This window comes from Heloderma suspectum, chromosome 4, assembly GCF_057233095.1.
Source record: "Heloderma suspectum isolate Gila_16-S chromosome 4, 16-S_ref, whole genome shotgun sequence".
Classification (NCBI taxonomy): Eukaryota; Metazoa; Chordata; class Lepidosauria; order Squamata; family Helodermatidae; genus Heloderma; species Heloderma suspectum.
The window spans coordinates 171208490-171233852 of record NC_139461.1 but is presented as its reverse complement, the minus strand read 5'-3'; the positions used below and the strand labels follow the sequence as shown (position 1 = coordinate 171233852).

At 47.4% G+C, this 25363-nt stretch overlaps 1 protein-coding gene and 1 long non-coding RNA gene across 3 annotated transcripts in view; one reads left to right on the top strand and one right to left on the bottom strand.

Annotated features, from left to right (window-relative positions):
• Window positions 1–699: 699 nt before the first annotated feature.
• Window positions 700–23913, bottom strand: LOC146347749 (uncharacterized). Its single transcript, XR_014790409.1, has 3 exons — window positions 23345–23913; window positions 3356–3742; window positions 700–1014 (listed from the first exon to the last, which is right to left on the bottom strand). It is a non-coding gene; the product is annotated as an uncharacterized LOC146347749 (long non-coding RNA).
• LOC146347748 (ADAMTS-like protein 2) overlaps window positions 23429–25363 on the top strand; it is a 42772-nt gene continuing 40837 nt past the window's right edge. For both annotated transcript variants that reach the window (XM_084851268.1, XM_084851269.1), the window contains exon 1: window positions 23429–23562. In XM_084851268.1, the coding sequence (XP_084707394.1) occupies window positions 23476–23562 (87 nt within the window). In that variant the 5' untranslated portion in view covers window positions 23429–23475. The remainder of the gene's footprint in view (window positions 23563–25363) is intronic.

Sequence of the window (25363 nt, the reverse complement as noted above, 5' to 3'; positions counted from 1 at the left end):
AGACTGAAAGAACTGGGCATGTTTAGCCTTGAGAAGACTGAGGGGAGATATGATAGCACTCTTCAAGTACTTGAAAGGTTGTCACAGAGAAGAAGGCCAGGATCTCTTCTTGATCATCCCAGAGTGCAGGACACGGAATAATGGGCTCAAGTTACAGGAAGCCAGATTCCGGCTGAACATCAGGAAAAACTTCCTGACTGTAAGAGCAATACGACAATGGAACCAATTACCTGGGGAGGTGGTGGGCTCTCCCACACTGAAGGCCTTCAAGATGAGGCTGGACAGCCATTTGTCAGGGATGCTCTGACTTAGATTCCTGCATTGAGCAGGGGGTTGGACTCGATGGCCTTGTAGGCCCCTTCCAACCCTACTATTCTATGATTCTATGATTCTAGGCTGGCCCTAAACCGACTTTCCATATGAACATGATAAAAATACATTGGTGGATTTTTCTTGAGTACTAGATTTTTGATGGGCTTATGTACCGAGTACTTCTCAAATATCAAGACCCTGAAGATTTAAGCTGAGAAAAACAACAGCCCATAAAAAACTCACCATCACTTGTGAAAGCTGTTTGAAACCCATCCTCCACGGTCCTGCTTTGTCCCCATTTTAACCAATACCCTGTCTCTCCTTTGTCACAACTTTGTCCCCCGCCCCCCTGAGGCATGAAATACAGGCAGTCCTGCTGAAAACATTTGTTGTATAAAAGCCTCTGCATTTATTTTCTCAACAATGCTGTTTAGGAAACATGCTCTGTTACTTGAGTCTGGGGTATCTGTGTTGTACATCACCAGGAAGGAGAGGGATGGGTCAAGAGGACACCTCAAGCAGCTCATTCCATTGAATTATGCGTTGCTGCTGATGTGGAAACCATGCTCTTCAATTCACTAAGCTGTTGCAGTAATACAAAGTTCTGAGGCTTCACCACCGAGGAAAGCAGCTTTGGTTAGGGCTGGCTCCAGCTTTTTTGGTGTCCAGTAGTAACTTACTGTAGGAGGGCCCCTTGATTATCTGGAGGTGGAAAGATGGCCAGTGAGTGAAGAAATGGAAATGAAATGGTATACTTTCAAAATGATGCTTTATTTAAATAATATTCAGAATGTAGTTAAGTGTTCTCTCACTAATAAATTGCTTTTGGGTCTGGTTTAGATATTTAGATTTCTTTTGCCACTTGACATTAGAGTACAGAGTTGAGGCTACCACACTTTCCATTTCCTGAACTTTTAACTCTGCATTTGAAGGATTCCTTTGCCAGTGACAGACAGCACAATCCTATGTATCTCTACTCAGAAGTAAGTCCCACTTAATGCAATAGGGCTTGCTCCCAGGCAAGTAGATATAGGGTTGCACCCTTAAAACCTAGTTCAGAAAGTTGTGCATTTTATATGGTCTTTCTATATCGGGCATTGCACAAACAATTCTGATGGCCCCTTTTCCATTTATTGGCTCAAGGGGGCTACACAGCTACAAAAAGTATTTTAATCCAAATATATTGAATAACACATATATACTTGATGTACATAGAATCATAGAATAGTAGGGTTGGAAGGGGCCTATAAGACCATCGAGTCCAACACCAACATACACACATAATGGTAGATTAGTGACATAACAAATTTTATTTAAGCACATTTGTAAACAAAATCCACACTGTGGTGATAGAAAAGTATTCTTAAACATGTAAGGGTGCAATCCTATGCACAGCTGGCTGGGCAATGCTGAGAATTGTAGGACTTTCTTCTGTCTAAACATGCATAGGATTGTGCCCCAAGCAGCACACTTGTATTTTACAGGGGAAGATTCAGTGCAGTAGGTTATCTTACAAAATGCTAGCAAGAGGTACAACCTCTCTATAGTTAACTGTTTTATTATTGAAATTACAAATATCATGAAATTAAACTGCCTCTGGTCCAAACCAAATAGATTGTATCAGTTTAAACATATAAAATATAGTTTAAATGCATTTAGATGTTCATCTTACCAAATATATTAGTCAACCAACCATAATACAAAAAAACAAACAGCTTAGTTTGCCACCATTAGCGATCTGGTGTTAATAGCAATGTTAACTCCCCCAGCAGCCATTCATGTTGCTTTGGCATTGGAGCCATCCAAATAAAAAGCAAGCAGAAATCCATCAGAGCATCCAGGAAATAATACTAAAAGAGGATGCAGCAGTTGTTCCCTAGCTCCTTTATAGACCACAGTAGGAACATAGGAAGCTGCCTTAGACTGAGCTCAAACCATTGGTCCCTCTACCCCAGATTGCTGACATCGTCTCTCTCCCAAGTTTCAGGCAGGATTTTTTCCCAGCCCTACCCGGAGATGCCAGGATCAAACCTGGGACCTCCTGCGTGCAAAGCAGCTGCTCTACCACCCTGAGTTATGGCCCTTTCCATGAGAAACTCAGGTGTATCTGTTATTAATTCATGCATGAAATGATTATATGAGCTGACATACTATGAAGCAGGAACGGGGAACCAGAATATAGCCTGCAGAGGTTCCCCATCCAGCACACCAAGCTTTCCCCCCAGTCCCTGACCCTCTCTCTCCCTGCCACAAGAGGAGGAAGGGCTTATCTCCAGTCTGTTGCAGATTGGAGATGGGCCCTTTCCCCTCTCTGCTGGGGCTGGGGAAAGGGCGCATCTCTGGACTGCCGCAGGTTGGAGAGAAGCCCTTTCCCTGCCCCGGCGGAGTTGAGAGAGGCTCCTCTCTCAGCACTGGGTAGGGAAAGCGCCCCTCCCCCTCAGCTGATCTGCATGGCCTGTGTCAGGAGAGGGCAACCACTTTTGGTCTGGGGCCAGATTACTCCCCTGCTAGACCACGCCAGTGGGCCAGATGATGTCAAGGGGCAGAGCCTCACCCCAAACTCCTCCCCTCCCCTGACATCATCCACCCCACTCACTTTGAAAAAAAAAAAAAGTGAGTTTTTCTCAGGCCAGGTTCCCATCATAGGAAAGAGTGGGGGCCCATAGGAACATGAACACAGCTCTTCTAAGCCAAACTATTATTCTACTTGGGCTTGCCTGTTTTGTTCTTTGGAAAGCCACCACAGTACTAGGACCAATAAGCAAAGTATGGCATAATCATCTAACCCTGAAGCTGGTTTTCTAGGGGTTCTCGTACATGGGTTTTTCCCTTAATAGTCACAAATTTTATAAGCTTCAGCAAAGGAAATAAATGCATAGCAACAGCAATTATACAGCAGTATGTTTTCTGGGCTCTCTTCGAGATTTTGTTCTCTCTTCACTCAAACAATTTGAAAACTACACGAGCAGTCTGACTGTCCTGCTTCAGTGGAAAAACAAACCACACACGCAAGCGCCAGCTGCTTTTGTTGTGGAGGGCTCACCTGTCTTGGGACAGCTGTCCACTTCCGGCAGTTGTCTCTTTCTGGACCCAGTCTGGCTACCGGCCTGCTGATCCTGAGCATCAAGGGACCAGTGGTTTGGGCTCGCCACAACTGTTCCCGGGCTGGAAATCTGCAGGGCTCTCTCGTGGCTCCCAGGGCGGGACCGCCTTCTTGCAGTGAGTAACGTGGATCCAGGTGTGGTTGCCTTTCACTTTAACTGCTGTCAGGGTCGCCAGGTGCACCTCATGCGGGCCGGTCCACCTGGGCTGCAGGGCATTCGTCCCTTGGAAGGCCTTGTCCTACATCTTGTCTCCTGGCAGCAACGAGTGGCTTGGGGCCGTCAGGAGCAGGCTGGCTCAAACCTACTTTAACCTGTGGAATCAAATCCTGAAAACTTTTGATTAGAGCTTTGCGATACTTTTGCATCTGGTTCTCAAGGTGGTCTAGATGGCATGCCACTGGGAGTGACACCCCTGTTGTCACTGGTCTCCCTATCAGAATTTCATGTGGGCTAAGTTCATTTCTTCCTGGGGTGGCCTTCATACTGAATAAGGCCAAGGGCTGTGCCTCTGGCCAGGGTAACTTATTTGCTCACAGATTTTTACTGTTTATTCAAAATGCCATTTTGCCTTTCTCCTGCCCGCACTGACTGAGGGTGACGGGCAGTGAAAATGTTGTTCAATGGCTAGACTTTTGCCACTCCCTGGACCACTTGGCCCTTAGGCATTCGGATAAAATCCATTTACAGTGATAGGAAGGGCCCCTCCAAAGGAGGGTGTGCCCCCCTTTTTATTTATTTTATTTATTGCTTTTCTATCCCGCCTTTTTTCTCCTCTAAGGAACCCAAGGCAGCATGCATAATCCTCCCCCTCCTCTCCATTTTATCATCACAACAACAACCCTGTGAGGTAGGTTGGCATGAGAGTCTGTGACTGGCCCAAAGTCACTCAGTGAGCTCTGATGGCCGAGTGGGGACTAGAACTCAGATCTCTTGACTCGCAGTCCAACACTCTAACCACCACACTATACTGGCTCTTTAACAGTTTCTTGCTGTTATGCCTCTGACAAGTTTCACACTGGGAGGCTGTAAATTCGCAAAAGGCTGTGACTTCTGGCGCACATTACACTTGTTGAATCATTTTCCCATCCCCCCGTTTGGCTGCATATCAGCCCATATGGGCTGCACACACCATACATTCATGTTACCGTATGTCTTCCCCTCATTCAAAACTAGAGTCAGGGTCAGAGTTGGGGCCTCATCACTAGTTATTTTAGACAGGGACATAGGGACACTCTCTCTTCATGTGACCTACTTGTCATCACTGGAAACATTCTCTCTAAAAGATTCAAACAGGGAGCGGGGTCACGGTCCCCAATTCCCCTTTCTCAAAACCTCTATGACTTTGCCCTCATCCCCTAACTCCTCACCATCCTCTTCCGCGATTCCCTCTACCTCTAAACTGAACTATTTGTTACTGTAACTGCACTACTTGTAGGCTTAAATCTGCCCCTCTAGGTCTTCTCTCTTCTTTTTTGTGCATCTAAACAGTGCTCTACAACTCCAGTAATTTCATCTAATTTCTTTCCCCTCCACCCTATGGCTACTTCTTTAAGGGTCTTTTGAAATGGGGGAGGGAGAGCAGACACAATAGTGTCCACTATTACTCTAGGGGCAGTGACTTTTGGGTCTTATATATCAGACCATCTTTTAAATGCTTTTATAATTTGGCTTTGGAGATGTGCTGCTGTCTCTCCAGTTTTCTATTTTATGCCATGTATTTTATCCCAGTTACATGTGCCTGGGAACACCTTGTCAAATGTTGCCACTAGATTATCTAGGCGGGCTTTCACGGTGTCATGGTCCGCTGGTGGGTCCTGCAGCCATTGTGACTGGGTTTGCAACTTATTCCGGTCTACTGGGCTAACAATTAAATGCATTAACTGATTGACATCACTCCAACTAGGATTTTAACAACTCACAACACAAAGGCATTCTTTCTTTAAATTTCTCTGGGTCTTTCCGTGGATCAGGGAACTGTTTGACTAAGTTCCTCAAATCAAATGGAGACCATGGGGCATGTACTAACATTGTACTTTTCCCATCCCCGGAAGGCACTTGGCACACAGGACATTGAAGGTCCTCTGGCTTCTCTTGGTCCTGACCTGAACCAATGTAGTGGAGACAGGAGGTGGCCTGTATGGTGGTGACTCACTACAAGCATCAAAAGGAAAGTCTTTAGGAGTCTCATCATCCATAAAATCTTGTCTAGGGGTGCTCTATTGTAACTTCTGACTAGAATTCTGAAGACTCTTAATTTCTGTTTCAAATAAGTGTTTACTAGTCTCTGCATACCAATCATAATATATGTCCCACTGAGGCTGATTTATCCTTGAGCCTCTAATTGGGCTCTGAAATACACAATGATTTCTAATTTAAAACTGTCCTCAGTTGGGAACCAGAGCCTGGGGTCTCCTCTAATGCCCCTGTTCCACTTGTCTAACCATTTACAAGTCTTGGGACTATAATTGCCACCAGGAACCCCATTCCTGGTGATGGCACGGGAATCCCCTTACTTTGTCCTGACCCCATCTCCACAGTAAACAGAGACTGATTCAACACCTCCCTCACCAACGCAGAGTCCATCGTTCTAGCTCACTGCCTGGACTGGCTAGTGGCTTTCACGGGGAGTCTTCGCTTGTGCAGGAACACCAAAGACAGATGAAACAAAACAAACAAACCCGTGCCTTTCCTTGGCCCCCCCCTTTCCTGGTGGCAACTTCACCGAGTTGTTATGGTCTCTCTGGAGACCACCCCATCCTAACAAGAGACTTCCAAGCCTCAGACAGAGCTCACCATTTTGATAGTCCGTCCTGGGCAGAACCATGTTGCCGCTGTGAATCTGGGCGAGGGACAAGGACACACCTTTGTCTCTTAGGAATCCGAGCCCTTAAGGGTATTCTTCAAATGGGTTCCCTCTTTTCCCAGGACAGCTGGAGCCGGGGTCCCTCGAGACCTTGGGTGGTCACTTACCCCAAATGCCAGATCCCGGATGAGGCCCCCAAACTGTCATGGCAGCAGCTCAGCTAGACTTTCAAGGACCACACTGACACAGTCTGCACTTGCAAAAGCTTTACTCAAGACAGAGTATTGACATCATGATGCATCACTTCTCTGCAACTGAGTGACCCTGAGTGGAGCTTCCAGCTCCCTAATATAGGCAGTGGTAAATAACTTACGCCAAACCACATTCTTCCATGTTCCCCCTACCTGTATTTGCTATTCATCATTGTGGTTTCTCACAGAAAGCAATAATGTGTTACGCTTCTCTGCCTGAAGCCTAGACGTAAATTCATAAAGGTCACAATGACAGACGGGAAAAAGCTAGCTTGACCACAAGCTCTATAGGAAACTGCAGAAACCCACAAACTGCATCTTGTTATTGTCTACCTTCTCTCCAAGCAAAAGCCTTTCAATAAGTATTCTGCCTTGCATTCTTGCCCTAATCTTATTATGGCTGCTAACATAAAATGGAGTCTCTTTTGTCCATTACAGCCATGACATAACCTAAGAGGAGGAAAAAAGAGAACTGGATTCTGTTACGCAGAACAGTTGTTTGATAACAGTGGCTATTTTACAAGCATTAAAATCTTTACTTCCCATCTAAAAAACCAGAAAAAAAAACAGAACAGGTTTTTATAGCCTGGATCCCACAAGTTCATTCTACTGGATGCACCCATACAGGTGCCACACAAGCACCACTAGAGGGCAGCACACTCCCCCATTTAAAAGCCATCTTCCTTCTAAATGATTGAATGAATGAGAGCATCAGAAGTCGAGGGGGGAACTCCGCTGGGTTTCTGTGGTGCATGAGCCACCTGTAAATAAGGCGCTCAAACTATCTGAAAGATTAAAATATCTAATTGAGAAGATATTCTGTTTTGCCACATGCTATTTAAAAACGTAAATAAATCTAACAGTACAAACCTATACATGTCTACTCAAAAGTATGTCCCACTGAGTTCAGTGGGGCCTGTTCTTAGGTAAATGGGTATCGGATTGTAGCCTAAAACATGTTTAGCGGTATATATCTTTGCCCCAAGAGTACACACAACACAGTGCAACAAGACAGAGATGTGTAGGGTTGGATTACAAAGTGCTGTTGGGTTCAAGGAATATCTCAATGTGATGCTTAATTCTAAATGTTTTACTTTAAATACAAGGTTATTCTCCCTGCCTTGATCTCAATAACCCTTACTTCTACCAAGCATCACTTATCTCCCCCCACCCCCATTATGTGCTTTTGGCCCTTTCTGTACCTGTTCAGGGTTGATTCACACAACCACTTGTAGGCTTCTCCACGCCCCCTGCCCGGTCCCATTTTAATTCTGCCTTTTGACCTGAAACCTTCATGACAGTTTTTCAGTATATACAAGCCTTTTTATTCCCTTCATTGATCAAATAGGCTTGTCGTGAATCACTGGGAACCACTTTCGCAAGCACAAATCCCTTGGACCACTCCTTTCCACTCCTGCAGCAGAAAGGAGACGAATACATTTTAAATATGGTTATAAGATGGGAACTTTGGGCAGGAGCAGGTTAATGGATCCAGGAGCATAGTGGAATGTAGCTGTCCCATCCCTACCACCATGTCAGACCAACAGCCCTGGCAGAGAGAGAACCAGGAGAGGGAGGCAGGCAAAGAGACCGTCACGTGGCTACTCCAAATCAGGTCGGAATCACCCGTTCTGCTGTTCCACTCCCCCATTTGCTGAGGAGCTAAACATTCCACATGTGTGGGAGGTTTTTTACATTTATTTTTGTTTCTGGTTTTTTTTTTTTAATTTTAAAAATTATTTTAAAATTCCATTTTAAAATAAAAGTTATTTTACAATTCTGTTTCTCAACCCGTTTTCCATGTGGATTCATTTCTTTCATGGTTTAAATTTTTAACAGGCACAGTTTCTGATGGGAACGGTTGTGGGGTGATGCAGACTGTGGCAGGCTGTGGCAGGCTGCACTGGGGACATTGGTCAAAATACACACACACAGCATTGCCCCTTCATTTGTCCCCAGCACAAATTCAGTGAACATAAAAACACCATCCCAGTGCTCTCTCTAATAGCTGTTGATAGATCTAATGTCCGTTAATTCGTCCAGTCTTTTTTTAAAATGTCATCTAAGCTATTGGACATTGCTCCACATTGTGGTGTGGTGTGGTGTGACGTGTGGAGCCCTGTACAAGACGCTTCAAAGGCACCAATGGACCACAATTACTTAACTTTTACAGACATTTACAGAATACCAGTGGGAGGCAAAGGCCCACCAAGTCATTTTCTCTCTGTTGCTCCCATTTTTTTTTTAAATTTAATGATAATGTGCCCTAGCAGCTGCCAATACGAAGCCACAGAACAATGGGACCCATTAAGGGTGAGCAAGTGTCATTAATCAAACAGACGGAGGTGCCCTTTAAAGGACACCACATGTCGCCATCTGAGTTTCGTTTTGTATTATGGATGATTTCCTGGACCACACATGCCGACTCCATCAGCCTCTGCAGGTCAGTCTGCATTACTCCAGTAATGATTTTTCCATATGCAGTTGGGGCTGTGGGAGACTTGATTAGATTTCCTCCACAAATACACAGGCGAGCGAAGAACTCTGTGTGTGTGTGGGGTGGTGGTGGTGGACACTTCTCACTCTCTGCAGCAAACATGCTATTTGCAGTTTCCATGGGCCCCTGAAAATCCCCAGAAATGGGGAGAAAAAGAAATGTATACCCAATTAGAGTCAAAATTATGGTAAAGGGGTTGAGCTGATAATTGCCCTCTTAAATTAAATCCCAGCAGGCATGTTTCTGCCTGAGTTTCTGTACTGTTTTAGTGCTATATTTAGAAGTGGAAATGGTAGATATGTGGAGAATCTGCATGTGTTCTGTTCTAAAAAGGCACCAAATAGGGTGCTGGAGAAGACTCTTACGAGTCCCCTGGACTGCAAGGAGGTCAAATCAGTCAATCCTAAAGGAAATCAACCCTGACTGCTCATTGGAAGGACAGATCCTGAAGCTGAAGCTCAAATATTTTGGCCACCTAATGCGAAGAGAAAACTCTCTGGAAAAGACCCTGATGCTGGGAAAGACTGAAGGCAAAAGGAGAAGGGGACGGCAGAGGATGAGATGGCTAGACAGCATCACCGATGCAATGAATATGGACTTGAGCATGCTCCGGGAGAGAGCGGAGGACAGGAAGGCCTGGCGTGCTATGGTCCATGGGGTCACGAAGAGTCGGACACGACTGAACGACTGAACAACAACAACAATTTCAGGAAAAGAAGCAGCAATGATAAGGGGCTCAGCATAATTCTGGGGGGCCCAGTACAAACTTGCAACACAGGCCCACTCTTCGCATTAAGTGGCCAAAATATTTGTGATTCAGCTTCAGTATCTGTGCTTCCAATGAGCACTCAGGGTTGATTTCCTTTAGGATTGACTGATTTGACCTCCTTGCAGTCCAGGGGACTCGTAAGAGTCTTCTCTAGCACCACAGTTTGAAAGCATCAATTCTTCGGCGCTCAGCCTTCCTTATAGTCCAGCTCTCACGGCCATACATTACTACTGGAAAAACCATAGCTTTGATTAGACGGACCTTTGTCGGCAAGGTGATGTCTCTGCTTCTTACTATGCTGTCTAGGTTGGCCATAGCTTTCCTCCCAAGGAGCAAGCGTCTTTTAATTTCATGGCTACAGTCACCGTCTGCGGTGATCTTGGAGCCCAAGAAAATAAAATCTGTCATTGCTTGCATTTCTTCCCCTTCTGTGTGCCAGGAAGTGATGGGGCCAGATGCCATCTTAGTTTTTTTAATATACGGTTTGTTTATTTATTTATTGCATATATCCCGTCTTTTTTCCTCCTTAAGGAGCCCAAGGCGGCGTACATAATCCTCCTCTTCTCCATTTTATCCTCACAAAAACAACCCTGTGAGGTAGGTTGGGCTGAGAGTCTGTGACTGGCCAAAAATCACCCAGTGAGCTTCCAGGGCCAAGTGGGGACTAGAACCCGGATCTCCCGGCTCCCAGACAAACACCCTCGCCACTACGCCACGCTGGTTGTGCTCATATATACATAGCAACACAGCTGCTTGCATTTTTGTACTCTTTTTGAGGGTCTGGCTATTGGGACTGTCACGATGAGCGCCTGCACTTCCAAATGTACTAGTACGCCACTGGCTAGGACCAAGTCATTCAGAAAGTGTGGTGTTTAAGGAAGAGAAAGTCCTGGGCCTGAACTGGAAGACCTGGGTTTCAAATCAAATGACTAATGCCTGACCCACTTCACAGGATTGTTGCAAAGATGGAATGGTAGGCGGGAGCGAGGGGGCATGTGTCCACCTGATGGAGGCAGTGGGGGGAGTGTTGGGGGCCAGAACATACCGAAGCTGGGCGGCAGGCACTGGCGGAGTGCTAGGGGCAGGCCATGCCAGGTAAGGGGAACAAGGGAGAGATGTGTAATATCTGTCCCCTGCTCCGGGCCTGTCCAGAGCCAAAGGATGGTTGGGGGAGGCGTGACCCCATCTTCTGGCCTTCGTTTGCTGCTCTGCAAAGCCAGGTCTGTTACCCAGAAAACCTCCCTCATCCATGACATGATCCTGGATGAGGGTGCAGACCTGGCATGTATTACGGAGACCTGGCTGACCAAGGCTGCTGCTCCAACCCTTGCAGCCATGTGTTCAGCTGGATTTTCGTATGCACAGCAGCCGAGGGCTAGGGATCGGGGAGGGGGAGTGGCTGTTATCTACCCAGAGTCCTTGGTCTTCACCAGACCCCCTCTCCGGGAGACCAAGGTTGCTGAGTGCGTGTACTGGAGGTTGGGCCCGAAGGGCAGTCTGGGGATTCTGCTCGTGTACCGTCCACCCCGCTGCACAACTGACTCCCTGGCCGAGGTGCTTGAGGTGGTCTCTGATGTGCGTGTACAGTCCCCTAACTTACTGGTGTTGGGGGACTTCAACGTACATTCGGAGGCCATCCTCACAGGAGCACCTCAGGACTTCATGGAGACCATGGCCTCCTGGGAGCTGCACCATATTCTAACTGGGCCCACCCATGTAGCCGGTCATGCACTAGACCTTGTGTTTGTTTCTGGAGAAGTGGGGAGTTATCTGGAAGTCGGGGGTATATCCACCACCCCCTTGTCATGGTCAGATCACCATCTGGTGATGTTGGACTTCTCGGTTCCACAACCCCTCCGCAGGGGTGGAGGACCCATTAAAATGGTCCGCCCCAGGCGTCTTATGGATCCAAATGGATTCCTGAACACGCTTGGGGATTCTCTGGAGCACGCCAACAGCCACTTGGTCGAGACCCTGGTGGGTGGCTGGAATGCCGCAATCACTGGGGCATTAGATCAGGTGGTCCGAAACGCCCTTTCCCCCTGAACAGGGCTCAGACTGCACCATGGTTCAATCCGCGGTTACGAGCTCTGAAACAGGAGGTGAGACGGCTAGAGTGCCGGTGGCGGAAGTCTCGCTCCAAAGACGATCAGACACAGGCTAGAGCTGTATCTTCAGCCTATCACGTGGCGGTGAAGGCAGCAAAAAAGGAATATTATGCTGCCTCTATCGCGTCTGCAGAGTGCTGTCCCAGGAGGCTGTTCCAAGTGGTCCGGAGCCTGGTCGGTCCTGTGGCTCCGGAACCACTGGAGCATTCTAAGGCCTCCTGTGAGGCCTTGGCAAGGCACTTTGCAGATAAAATTGATCAGATTAGGTGTGTTACTCTGCACGCTGTGGATACAGTTAGTGAGCAAGAGGTGGCCTGTGGCAAACCGGTTTTGTGGGATCGGTTCCAGCTTCTTCCTCCTGATGAAGTGGACAAGGTGCTTTCATCTCTACGGCTGACCACCTGCTTACTTGATTCTTGCCCATCTTGGCTCATTATGGGCTGCAGAGAGAGACTGGGTGAGGGGATCAGGGCAGTGGTGAACGCCTCTAAAGGAGGCAGTGATAAGACCGCTCTTAAAGAAGCCTTCCTTGTATCCTCAAGTTCTGAACAACTTTCGCCCAGTCTCAAATCTGCCATTTTGGGGCAAGGTGATTGAGCGGGTGGTGGCGGTGCAATTGAAGGCACACTTGGAAGAAACTGATTATCTAGACCCATTTCAGTCGGGCTTCAGGCTTGGGCATGGGACAGAAACGGCCTTGGTCGCCTTGGTAGATGATATGAGGAGGGCTCTGGATAGGGGTGAATGCTCCTTCCTTGTTCTCCTCGACCTCTCAGCGGCTTTTGATACCGTTGACCACGGTATCCTCCTGGACCGCCTGGAGGGGTTGGGCATTGGAGACACCGTATTGCGGTGGTTCCAGTCCTTCCTCTCCAGCAGGTACCAGAGGCTAGCTCTGGGAGACGAGGTTTCGGACCCGTGGCCACTCACTTGTGGGGTGCCACAGGGTTCCATCCTCTCCCCGATGCTATTTAACATCTATGTGAAGCCGCTGGGGGCTATCATCAGGAGGTTTGGGGTGCAGTGTCATCAATATGCAGATGACACGCAGCTCTACCTCTCGTTCAAATCTTCACCAAGGTTGGCCGTAGAATCCCTGTCCAAATGTCTGGAGACGGTGAGTGGCTGGATGGGGAGGAATAAGCTGAAGCTGAACCCTGACAAGACCAAGGTACCTTTGGTGGGAGACAAGAGGAGGTTGGGGGATGTTGACCTAGTGTTGAATGGGGTATGGCTACCCTTGAAAGACCAGGTCCGCAGCCTGGGGGTCATTTTGGACTCCCAGCTGTCCATGGAGGCTCAGGTGTCAGCTGTGAGCTGGACAGCGCTGTATCAACTCCATCTGATATGGTGGCTGCGCCCCTTCCTTCCCGACCATCTGCTCCCATCGGTAGTACATGCCCTGGTCTCCTCTCGTTTAGACTACTGTAATGTGCTCTATGTGCGGTTACCCTTGAAGACGGTTCGGAAACTGCAGCTGGTACAGAACACAGCGGCTCGCCTGATTAAAGGTAGCCGCCAGCGAGATCACATCACTCCAGTGCTGAAGGAGTTGCACTGGTTACCAGTTGTTTTCCGGGCCAAATTCAAGGTGTTGGTTTTGACCTTTAAAACCCTATATGGTTCTGGCCCAGCCTATCTTAAGGAGTGCCTCCAGCAGCACCAGACAGGCCGCTTAACAAAATCAGCCTCGGATGGCCTTTTCTCTGTCCCATCAGCCAGGACAGCTAGACTGGTGAGGACGAGGGAGAGGGCCTTTTCTGTGGTGGCCCCCACTCTGTGGAACTCCCTCCCTAGGGAACTCTGTCATGCCCCCTCTTTAATGAGCTTCCGTCGTGCATTAAAAACGTGGTTGTTCAGGCAGGCATTTGGGGTGGGTTAGGGTATTTTAGAAAATGTTTTTATTGTAGAATTTTATTGTTTTAAACTGTTTTATTGTATGTTGTACATCGGCCAGAGTGGCTGGGTGACCAGCCAGATGGGCGATAAATAAATGTAATAATAAATATAAATAAATAAATAAATAAATAAATAAATAAATAAAGGGAGAAAACCTATGGACACGGGACGGGCCCTGATATTCTTGGAGTAAGGGGAAATACAAATGCATTTTTTTTAAAGTCCAGAAGGGCAGAAAGGCATGGCACTGCTTTCCTAGGGGCTATTTAGAATTGATATATGGCTTTCCAGCCCAAAGGGGTCCAGAAGGCAGGATCCCTTTTTGGCAAGTGGGCCAAAAGTCCAGGCCAAAGCACGAGACGAGGCTTTGCTAGGCTAGTGTAGCTTACAGTTCCCTCCTCAGTTCCCACTGGTGGTGGCTCGGTCTGTGGCCTGCCTAGCCAGGCCAGGGAGCAGGCAGCAGGACAGGGCTGGAGGGGCAGAGAGGAGTGCAGGCCTGATTCCCAGTCCCTGCGTGCCATAGCCAAGTCCACAGGCCCTCCTGGATGTGCCACAAACTCCTGCTACCTGCCTGGCTGTGCCACTTGTGGCATCCGTGATGCAGATTCTCCCCTATGGGGAACATGCAGCAGTGCAGCTGGGTAATTTTAGACCCTGGACTTAATGATCTTATGGGGGGCCCTTTAGATGGCCATGTACATTACTTCAGTTACATACAACTCACATCCCCCCACCAGCAACTGCCATTCCAAGCTTCACAACTAACATTCCTGATATTTTAGAACAACAACACTTGTTTGCCAACCCTGATTTTTTAAAGTACCCTGAGCATCTGCAATTTTGCATTTTAAATCCTTTAAATCACAGCATCCTCATGACTACAGAAATAAAATGGAGTTTGCTTCTGCCTCTCTGAGGCCCTCATCTCCTGGGGCTCTCTGGTGGTACTTTGGGGGTGGGGTGGGGCCTGGGCTGCAGGACCCTGGACTTTGGCTCCATGGCACAGTCCTACTGTACCAGTGAGAACATGGGATCGATTCTAGGCCTTCAGTCCTGGTGGGTGGAAGGGGCAGGGGCAATCTAGGAGTCAAACGAACCCCTTTTGAGAGCACTGTCATGCACAAAAGAGCACTGAAGTTAACAGAAGCTCCGTCTGCAATATGCTGAAATAAATTGCTTAACATTCTAGTCAGCCCAAGGATAGACAAAACATTGCATTTCTCCTTATCCCCAAGCACAGAGAGTCCTTGAGATGTTGCAAATGGAAACTCTTGTTGTCTAGAGAGGTGACAGACCCGCGAATTGGGAAGAAGGGCCTTTATGTGGAGAAGCTTGCAGGGAAAACATTAGTGCTCTTTGATAATATATCATGTGGACAGTGCAGGCCTTTTTTCTTTTTGGCTGGGTCATTGCCACATTGAACTTAGCAAACAAAGAATTCATTGTTATTAGCGACCCAGGATTATCCAGAATATTTAATACTGGTTTTGCTCTTCCTCCATGCTATCCAGCCTGTGAAGATAAAATAATGCATAATTTTTCTTGTGTTTTTCTTCCACTGGCAAGGAGCTGCCATTTTGAAGCAACAGCGGTCTCAACAGTAAGCTGCCTCCCCCCCCCCCAGCATTTCTAAGGCTCCGCTAATTACAACTTTACTCTTAATAATCATAACAAGGATATTGCTACTACAAGGCGTAGTGATGGCAGTCAATTGGGATGGCTTTAAAAGGGGGATAAACGCATTCCTGGAGAAGAAGGCTATCAGCGGCTACTAATCCTGTCGTTAGCTGGTTGGCCACTGCGTGACCAGAATGCTGGCATAGATGGACCCTTGGTGTGATGCAGCATGGCCCTTCTTATGTTCTTAACTCTAACTTGGCTGGAGGCTGACAGCACCTTGTGAGTGTAGGGCCTACTTTAGGGTCAAAGTACATGTTACGTTAAATAGAGTAAGGGCGCGATCCTATGCATGTTTACACAGAAACATGTCCTACAACTCCCAGCATGGCTGGCTGGGGAATGGTTGGAGTTATAGGACTTTTTTTTGTCTAAACATGCATAGAATTGTGCCCTAAATGTGTGTAGCTCCTGATTAGGATCAGGACCAGCACACACCAGGAGAGGAGGATTAAACTCTCACCACGCTGTTTGCTTCTGTGAAATCCCCCCACCTCACCTCTCAGTATGGACATTAAAAAAAGAAAAACAGTCTCCACTGGAGTCAAAAGATAATTTTTTTACATCCTCAGGTGGGTTGTGTGTGGAATTTTAGAAAGCAAACAAGTGGGAGGGGTGGAAGGTTTAATCATCCCCTCTCGGTGCACACTGTTCCTGATCTGAATCAGGGCCACACACACACTCTCTCTACCGTAAAAGAAAAGAAAAAGGCTGAACTATATGCTATGCAATTAATGTAACCTGTAGTTTGACCCTCAGGGAGTCTGATGTAGTGTAGTGGAACTCCTGCCTTAGGGGAATGAATGCTTGTTGTTTGCCTCCATGTATGCTTGTATATTTGTAAATTAAATTACATTACAAAAAACATTGTAAATCTCCAGTGCTCTCTCTCATCCAGAGGTAACTAAAGTCTCTAGCACTGGCCCTGGAATGTTTCTTGCTAGGGAAGTGGAGAATGCGCAACAATATAATAATATTTAGTATTTATATAGTACTTTTTTTAACAAGCTCAACGTGTATTACATCTATTATCACCAAAATGCTTTAGAAATAACTTTTAAGGTAATTCAGTGGTGCTACCCCTATATTATAGACTGGAGTTGAGTGGGTCCATTAGCAAAATTCTATTCAGGAATTATAAAAAAATACTATAATTAGAACCAACTCCAAATTGCAAAATAGCGGGCATGTTTTTAAGGTCATTCAAAACCATGCAAACCTTTCTACACACGGCATTTATTGTGCGCTCATCATTCTGCATTCACGGTAGTTTGCAGGTGCTTTACAGAACATCATCATCCCCCAGGGCCCCACCCATACTTTGCTACCATTATAGCATTTTTTTTCCTAACAAGGAAAGTCTGGTATTTCTCTGAATGGTGTCATGAAACCCTCATATATTTGCACAATTCTGCTATACCACAGCACAACCTAGTGGTTGTGTAATGGAATATATAGAAAGGCAAAGAAAGAAAAACACTGGAAAAAAACATGCATAAAGGAGCTAATCTTAATCCCACAAAGAATCCGGAAGCAGAAGCCTTGGTAACGCGGTGGGTTAAAAGCCTCATGTAGAAAAGCCCTTTATTATGGAGCCTGACCATTTGTGAAGGAATCAGTCCGTATAAAATATAGACCCAGTCGCACACAACGAACAACCCATGGTTTGTTAACCATGGCTTGTTTGGGGGTGTGAAGGAATGAGCGAGTTTGCTGGCTCCCTGCTGTTTGCCCATTTCAGCCAGAGTGGTGGCTGAACAAGGTTTCCAGGGGTTGGGGGTGGAGCTTCAGTGCCCTGGATAAATCCTGGCCTCTCCTTCCCCATGACTACCATGATCAGAATAAATTCTGCAAAAGTGTAAACATTGCAGAAAACACTAAAGAAAACCAGAAAAATCTTGCAAATTTGCTCTGCTCAGTTTCTACAGTATCTACATATTACAGAATTTAGCCTTTTGGAGTAAGGAATTTGGATTTTCTGGGAAAGCACAGTGTACATACAGCCCTGGCTATGGTGGCCAGTTTACAATCTCCTTTTCTCCCTTTCTGCAGTGTTGAAATGGTCTCTCCTTACTCTGCTTAGTATAAAGTATGGCTCTGGAAACTGCACCTCCTGAAGAATGGGAAGAACAGAAAGCCAAAGTAGCTTTAAGGAAAGGGAGAGCAGAAAGTTAAAATGGCTCAGAAAGGAAGCCCATCTCCCAAGCGATGTATTAAAATTGGAGGCCTTGTGCTTTGAATGCCAAGAATTATGGACCCAGAGAGCTTCATAGGTACCATTTAAATTCCCTTGTGCTGCTCATAGAGTCCCAGTGTTTATAATACCAGAACATTGCTTTTTGAAGACCTTTTACATCTGTGAATGTACGGACGGGCCATGGGGTAAGGAAATTCCATCAGGCCTCATTAGAAAAAAAACATGCTCCCTTCCAGTCCTCTGGGCTTCATGATTTGGCAGTCATAAGCTTTGCTCCCAGCTGCCTTATGGGTACTGAGAAGGTGGCTAGTTGGCTTTTATGAGGAAGCCGGTTTAGGAAGAAGTGGGGTAAAGGCCTCCCTGGGTAAAACACACAAGACACCATTCAGCCTGTCCAAGTAAAATCAAGAAGCAAAGGTGACTTGGTTGGTAGTATTAGAGCAGGGCTGGGGAACCTGTGGCCTTCCAGATGTTGATGTACTACTACTCCCATCAGCCCCAGACAGCCTGGCAAATGGTGAGGCATGATGGGACTAGTAGTTCATCAACATCTGGAGGGCCACAGGTTCCATAGCCTGGTATTAGAGTCACCATCTATTTTATATATAACACTGCTCTTGGACAAGGTCAGAGACAGAGCCTGGCAGACACAAACAGTGATGCGGTGCAGCCAGGGATCACAGGATTGCACCACTGGCATTTTTTTTTATTAGCAGGGATGCTGATGTCAACTGTCACCCCACCCCCCAGAACTCCCTGTTTCCTCTGAGTTTAGATGTAATCTTCACAGTAGCTGGGGGGAATGAATTCTCCCAACAACACTATATTATTCCCTATTATCATATGAAGTATTTTGGGGTGGCTTGGCCTTGAATGGGCAATTATGACCCATTAGCTTTACAAAAGAGCTGCTCCTAGCAGATGAAATCTCCTCGAACTGGTTTGTTGATATGGATCCACACAGCTGCCTGCCATTTTGGACTCTCCTTGTGGGCGTGGCTATGGGGACTGTCTTGCTGAGTGCCCGCACTTGAAATTTACCATGACACCATTGGCCACAAGCCAGTGGGCCTGGGGTGGGGAGAATAGCAACAATATATTTGCTAGGATGCCTCTACGGTAAACCTATCACATGTGTATGTCATCCTTGCTCCAAGGAGCTTGGGATGGCATACAGAGGGTTTCCCCCTTGTTACTACACTTGCGTGTGACACATTTCCCTGAGGTGTCTGTAGGCTACCGCTCGGTGTTCAGGGATTAAGTCCTGGAACATGAATGAATGGGGGAGTTTAACACACATACAGTGCTAGGGAAACAGTTTGCCACTGCGGCCCTGGCTCTGTTCAGGGGGAGGACAGGCTGATAGAGCTGGCCCAAACTAGCACGTTTTAACTGAAACAAAATGGACCCAAACATAGGTTAATGTTTTGACTGTTTATGCCAGGTAGCAGAGTACCCACATAAAGTATCCCCTCCAAAAGGGAGGGGGGATGACGGAGATGAGATCAGAGCTTTTCCAAAAAGGGAGTGTCATTAGGAAGAATGGAATAAATAGCAATTAAATGGTTCACTATGAGAGGCTCCCCAGAAAGTGAGCAAGAAAAGGAGAAGAACAGGTTGTGGGGTGAGTAGGATGGCTGTGCAGTGTGACTTTTGGCTTCAGAGAAGGTGGAGGGAAGGAGACATTGTAGCAGGACACAGGAAAGGCACAAAAAGAGTCTTAAAGAAAAGGAGGAAGTGGGGAGGTATTACTAGTCCTTCCTTATCCTTCTGTCTGGAAACTGGAAAAGGGGGCAATGATCCAAGGGAATGCACGGAAGACACCAACTAGGAACTCACTAGCATAGAGCAGGGAAGGGGATACTCAAGGAAACAAGGAACTTAGGGTAGTGGGTACTACTGTGTGAAGAAGGAAATTTGGACTCTGGAAAATACTGGTGTGCCAGGACAGTTATGGGTTCAGGCATGATGGCCTTACAAATGAATGGGGTGGTCCTGACACTGTGAGCTCCAGGGAGACACAGAAAGAAAGGCAATGGAGTTATGCTTGTTTAACAAAAAGGGTGGTAGACTTCCAGTGGATTTTAAAGTGGGATTTACAGTATTTGTGGGATAGCAGCACCCTGTACTTCTCAGGGCTTTGGGTAGCCAATTCAGTAGGCAGTACAGCAAGGCTCGATTAGATAAGAGCCTGAGGAAAGTTGGGCGCTTACAATCTCCAGAGGTCCTACTCTAGCTGAATAGCAGGTGGCGGTCACTCCCTTGCCCATGTTAACAGAGAATTTTGTCAGGAGATTTACAGCTTGATTTTCTCTGTGTTGCTTGATAAACGTCTAGCTACATTCAGGCAAAAATGGCAACGATTTGAGCCAAAATGCTATGTGAGGACACCACACATAAAATGTCACCAGGATTTCGCTCTCTGGTAACACCCATTCTGACAAGAACCCTGTGAGGGAGGTTATGGTGAGAGTATGATTGGCTTAGGGGTCACCCTGTGAGTTTCATGACTAGCTGGAGTGAGAGTTGAACTCTGACCTCCCTGTCCACATTGGTCTGCAGAATTTGTGACCCACCTCCCGTACAGTGTGGCCTAACCCCCTTTGTGTTTTTCCAGTCCCAGAGAGGCACCCCAAACAGGAGGTTAACTAAGTCCCTGGTGTGCTGCCATATGTGGTTAGTGGGCTGGGTTCAGTTTGGTGGATCATCAGTTATACAGTCCTGCTGGCTTTTCAGACCAGAATGCAGTTTTACTGGCTGGACCAGTAAAATAATGGTTGGTAACAATCCTGGGTGGTACTTCACTACTGTCTTCAGACTGGGAAAGATAAATCAAAGGAAAGGAGTACACAGATTTAAGGCCCAAAGAAATTATTGTATGAGGTGAAGTGTATTCACATAACACTTGCAACATCAACAGAATTTTGTAGGTCCCCTACAGAGCCAATTCTACTTCGAATGAAAGACACAGGTCTAAGAAACTCTCACCTGCCAGCACTGCATCCCTTGGGGATACACTACAGGGGTCAATAGCCTTGGAGGGGAGTATCTGGACAACAGAGGGAGGGGAGGGGGCAAGCCAGCAGCCACACTGCTCCCATTCCTCTTAATGGGGCTTGGTAAACAGAATTTACCCAACAGGCAAGATAAGACAAAGGTGAAGGGCACAGATTGGATATAAGGAGCAGACAGCCTAGGACAGATGAACTACTTTCCTGCTTCACTGACAGCCATGCAGACATTGCCAGGACACCCCTTGGATTGGTGGTTTCCAGTATCACCTCCCTCACACATAGGACCCCAGCAGACATCTTTCATCTTTTGCTCTGCTGCCTCTATCCTGAGGCCAAGACCTCCGAGGGAAGCAGGAAGATGGTGAGGCTTATATCGGCTTCCTCCACCAGTCACTGCTACATCTGGCGACCAGATCCATCTTCTGTTCCAGCTTTTGCTATTAATAGCAATTGTTGAAACTCTTTAACTGTGTGGTGCCTCTTGGCATTATCTTGTTCAGCCTCCCAATGACCCTGTGAGGGAGATCTTTATTATTCCCATTTTACATGTAAAGAACTTTTCACTGGAGTGAAAAGCTGTGTGCTGTCAAGTGCTGTTATAATAGAATCGAGTAATTACATGCATGTGTGAATCAAGCCCAAGGGTCTGTGACTGAGAAAGGATGCTGCCAAGGTTCCCCTTATGACCTGGACCCCCTGAGCAACTCCTTAAGGATCTCTTGCTTTCTTAAGAGTCCCACCTTCCTTCTTTTAAGCTTCCCCTTCCCAGTAACGTGGCGTTTAGGCTGTAGATGTAGGGTGACTGACACTCTAAACCCAAGGTTTAACCACAACAGTTTACTGGTAAATTTAAAGCTAGCAAATTACAACTAAAGGTATTTACACAATATTGCTGAGTGATACAAAAGGCCTTAAAAGAACATCTAAGTTGCAAAACGCAAGTTCCTTTACCCTAGCTGTCCTTAGATTTTTCTAGGCTGCTTCTTCCTGCTCACTCTTCAGACTCTGACTGTCTTTCTCTGACTGTCTCTCTCCTTTCTTTATATACCCTCCTCCCTCAAAACTGAAAGTACTGCTTCACACCTGAAGAAATGAAACTTAAATGGAGAACCACTTAAGTGGAGGACCACAAGTTGTTCACTGCAATCCTATGCATGTTTAGACAGAAAAAGCCCTCCAATTCCATGCTGGCTGGGGCATGCTGGGAGTTGCAGGATTTTTTTCTGTTCAAGCATGCATATGATTGTGCCCTTAATTTATTAACTTCTAAACTTGTTCAGTTTGTGAACTGAGATATGCTGTTAAATATTTGCACTTAACTTAGTTGTTTGTAATGTTTGAATATCCGAACAGAAATAGTTTGGGGTTTTTTTAATGCAAGCATATTTGTATATTACAAAAACCTAATATAGGTGTTGTTTTTGGAAAAAATGTAAGATAGGTTTTATTTATGAAATTGCAAATTACCACTCATTGTTAGAAGAAAAGGCTATCTATAACATTGCTATTTTTATCCCCTTTTAGAAAATCATGCCAGAGCCAACCGGACTTCAAGTTAAAAAACCCAAAACAAAACCAAATCTTATTCCTATGCATCAAAATTTGCTACTGTTGATTAATCAATTAAAACATTTGCTGATTAGTCCTAAACATAATAATAAAACTCTGCAGCCTCAACTATAAGCTACTAAAATACTAACCATTTTTGTAGCATGTATTTACCCCTAAAATATCTATGGGTCTTGCAAGGTTTGGTGCTATTTTTTAAATTTATACAGTGGAGGCTGGTGGCTCTGATGTCAGTGGGGCTGTGCATCCGCTCTAGGTTTCAGTCGGAACTCTAAACAAGCTATCCAAGGTGCTGACCTATTTTGGGGACAGGTTCCAGCACCTTGGATAGCTCCTTTAGAGTTCTGACTGAAACCCAGAGTGGGTTTCAGTCAGAACTCAGTGCTTCATAGACATTACCGCGGTGTTCCTTACAACAGCAATCAGCAAATGAAGGCCAAAGGGCTAAATTTGGCTTTGGGAAACGCCAGATGCCTCCTCAGTTGCCAACCCAGAGAAAAGAACAGTATGTGGAAGGAGCGGTGGACAGAGGAATGGGACCTGCTAGGAGTCACCTTCGGAAGGTGTGGGAGAGCTGGCCCTTAGCCCTTCGTCCTCTTCAGAGTGCCCTGCTGGTGACTCTAGTTGCTGATCGGGGCTCCTTGCAGCCAACAGCGATTCCAAGACCACCCCTCTCTCTGTTGTGACAACTGGAAGCCTGGAATGGAGTGTGCAAGGGAGGATGCACCGGTGACAAAGCGCGCTGCTTGACGCGAAAGCCTGCACACGCTTGATCCCAGGAAGGAATCCAACAGATTCCCCCTTTTCCAGCTTGGCAGCTCTTGTCAAGGACTTCCCTGCCAATAACATAGGAACGGATGTGACCGGCCCCCCACCCCGCCGCCGCCGCCTTTCCTCTCCCAGGCGAAGGGAGAGGCTGCTGTAGGAAGGATCCTCCTAAGCCGCGATCTTTGTCTCCCTTTGAAGAGAGAGGAATCAGTGGGGGCAGACGCCCCCCGCTCCCTCCCTCCCTCCCTTCCTTCCGTCCCACCGGCTGCGTCTCTGGGGGGCTCCCGGGTCGCCGTGTCAATCACAGCCGCCCAGGAGCTGCAGGGTTGCGCCGCGCGCTCGCAGCCACCCGACAGGTTGGAAAGTCATTAATTACTTGCTCGGCCATGCAGGGTTGCGCTCAGGCGGCTCCTCTCGCCGCCGCCGCCGCCGCCGCCGCCGCTGGGACTTTACCACTGTTGCCGCCGCCTTCTTGCCGCCGCCGCCCGTGGAGCAGTAGCGCGCGCGATGGCCGCGCCTCCCGCCTTCTCCGCCCGCCGGCTTCTCGCGGCGCCGGCGCTCCTCTTGCTGCTCGCCTGCACCCTCCGCGCTAAGGTAAGGGGCGCCGGGGGGGGGGGGGCGCTTGGCCGCTGCCGCTTTCCGAGCGCCGAGGCACGCGCGGGGCTTCTCCGCCCTCTCCGTGGGATTGCCTAAAAGGCGGCTTTGCAAGCTGCTGCTGCGCCTCCTCCTCCTCCTGGCTCGCACTGCCAGCTCGCTCCCCGAGCCTTGCGGGGCAGATGCGCCCGGTCACGGCCGCCGCCTGCGCCCAGGTCAGGGCACCGAAGAAGTGCTCCAGCGCGAACTCGTGCGCCTCGGCCCTTCCCTCCCCCCGCCCAGCGACCATCCCCAGGGTCTGACATGTAATGGATCTCGGCCCGCGGTTGGTCTCCCTCGCTTCTTGGCTCTGCCCCTCCCCAGTTCAGCTTCTGTTAGCCAGCTCTACGCAGGAGACGCAGGAGAAAGTCTGGAGACGGCCAGCCGGTCCCTCCTCTATTTAAAACCCCCAGGGTCTTAGGAGATCAGAAAAGCAAGCTGCTTTTCAAACCCCCCTCCTGGAAATGCATTTTGCTCCTGAGACCCCCGTCTCCTTTCCCTTGCCCATCACGACCAGCCCATCGCCTTTTTTGACTCGAGGCGTTTTCACACAAGGCATTCCAAACGCCGTTGATCCTCTCTCCCGCTATTGTGCGCACGTGTAAATGCCATTAATGCGGGAGAGCAGGCTTTTCTTGCATTAGTATTGCACTTGAATTACAGACTTGGGAAAAGCAAACCCCAATTTGGGGAATCTGGTATGAAAACGGAGAGTCCAAAGTAACCAGCGGCTGTTAATGTGAATTAGATGGATCGCATTTGGACAACCTGATAGCCTGATCCCAAAAGCGTTATGGGGAAGTAAGGGCAATTCACATGTGTTGTTCTATATGCATTGCCACTGTGCCCATATTTTCAGTACATTATGTGCATGTGGCTGCCAGTAGTAAGCCTGCCCGGATCCCTCGTAATGTTGCAGTGGATGTTGTGAAGCAGGTGTTGGCTTGTGCACACTTGAACCGAGAGCCAATGTCTAGAGTGCTGTTGCAAGGGATTCTGGGACACACCTCCCAGTGTGTGCAGCACAGCCACTTTGGGAAGCAAAATTACAAGGGAAGGGAGAGAAGATTCACATGCAGGGCCAAAATTTGTGCATGTTCATTGCTTTCACTTCCACATAAACGTATTTAGGATTGGGGCATTAAAACGCAGTCCCACTAATTCACATTTGGGTGCAATCCTATGCATGTTGAGACAAAGAAAAGTCCTACTACTCTGGCTGGGGCATGCTGGGAGTTGTAGGACTTTTTTTTCTGTCTCAACATGCATAGGATTGCACCCTTAGAGATGTCTTGCTCACTGGGGAAGCTGAAACATCAGCTACAAACTGCTTACCAGGGAAAGAGTATTGCTGTCTTTTTCTTTTCTTTCCAAACAGCATTCTTCTGGGCCTCCCTGTCCCTAGGGCATTTGTAAAGCGAATCCCCGGCCCACCGACCCCTCCCGCCCCAATTTTACCATTAAGTGCAAGTGGTGGGTGAGGATGGCCCATTCACTCCATGTTTTGTGAGGGAGGCAAAGACCTTCTGACCTGCAGAGAAGCTCTAATTAGAGCTCTGTGCTCTTTAATAACACTAGTCTCCCTGCAGCTGTAAAAACTCCCCTGTCAAATCCTCCTCATTTTTGCAGAACGCCCATTCAGAGGCCGGGCCAGCAAGCCCTGCCTCTGCCATTATAAACAGAGGAGGCAACCCCCCCCCCCACCAACTTCAATCAGCTTGCCTGAGCCTCCCCGATTTCATGGGTCACTGAACCCATTGTG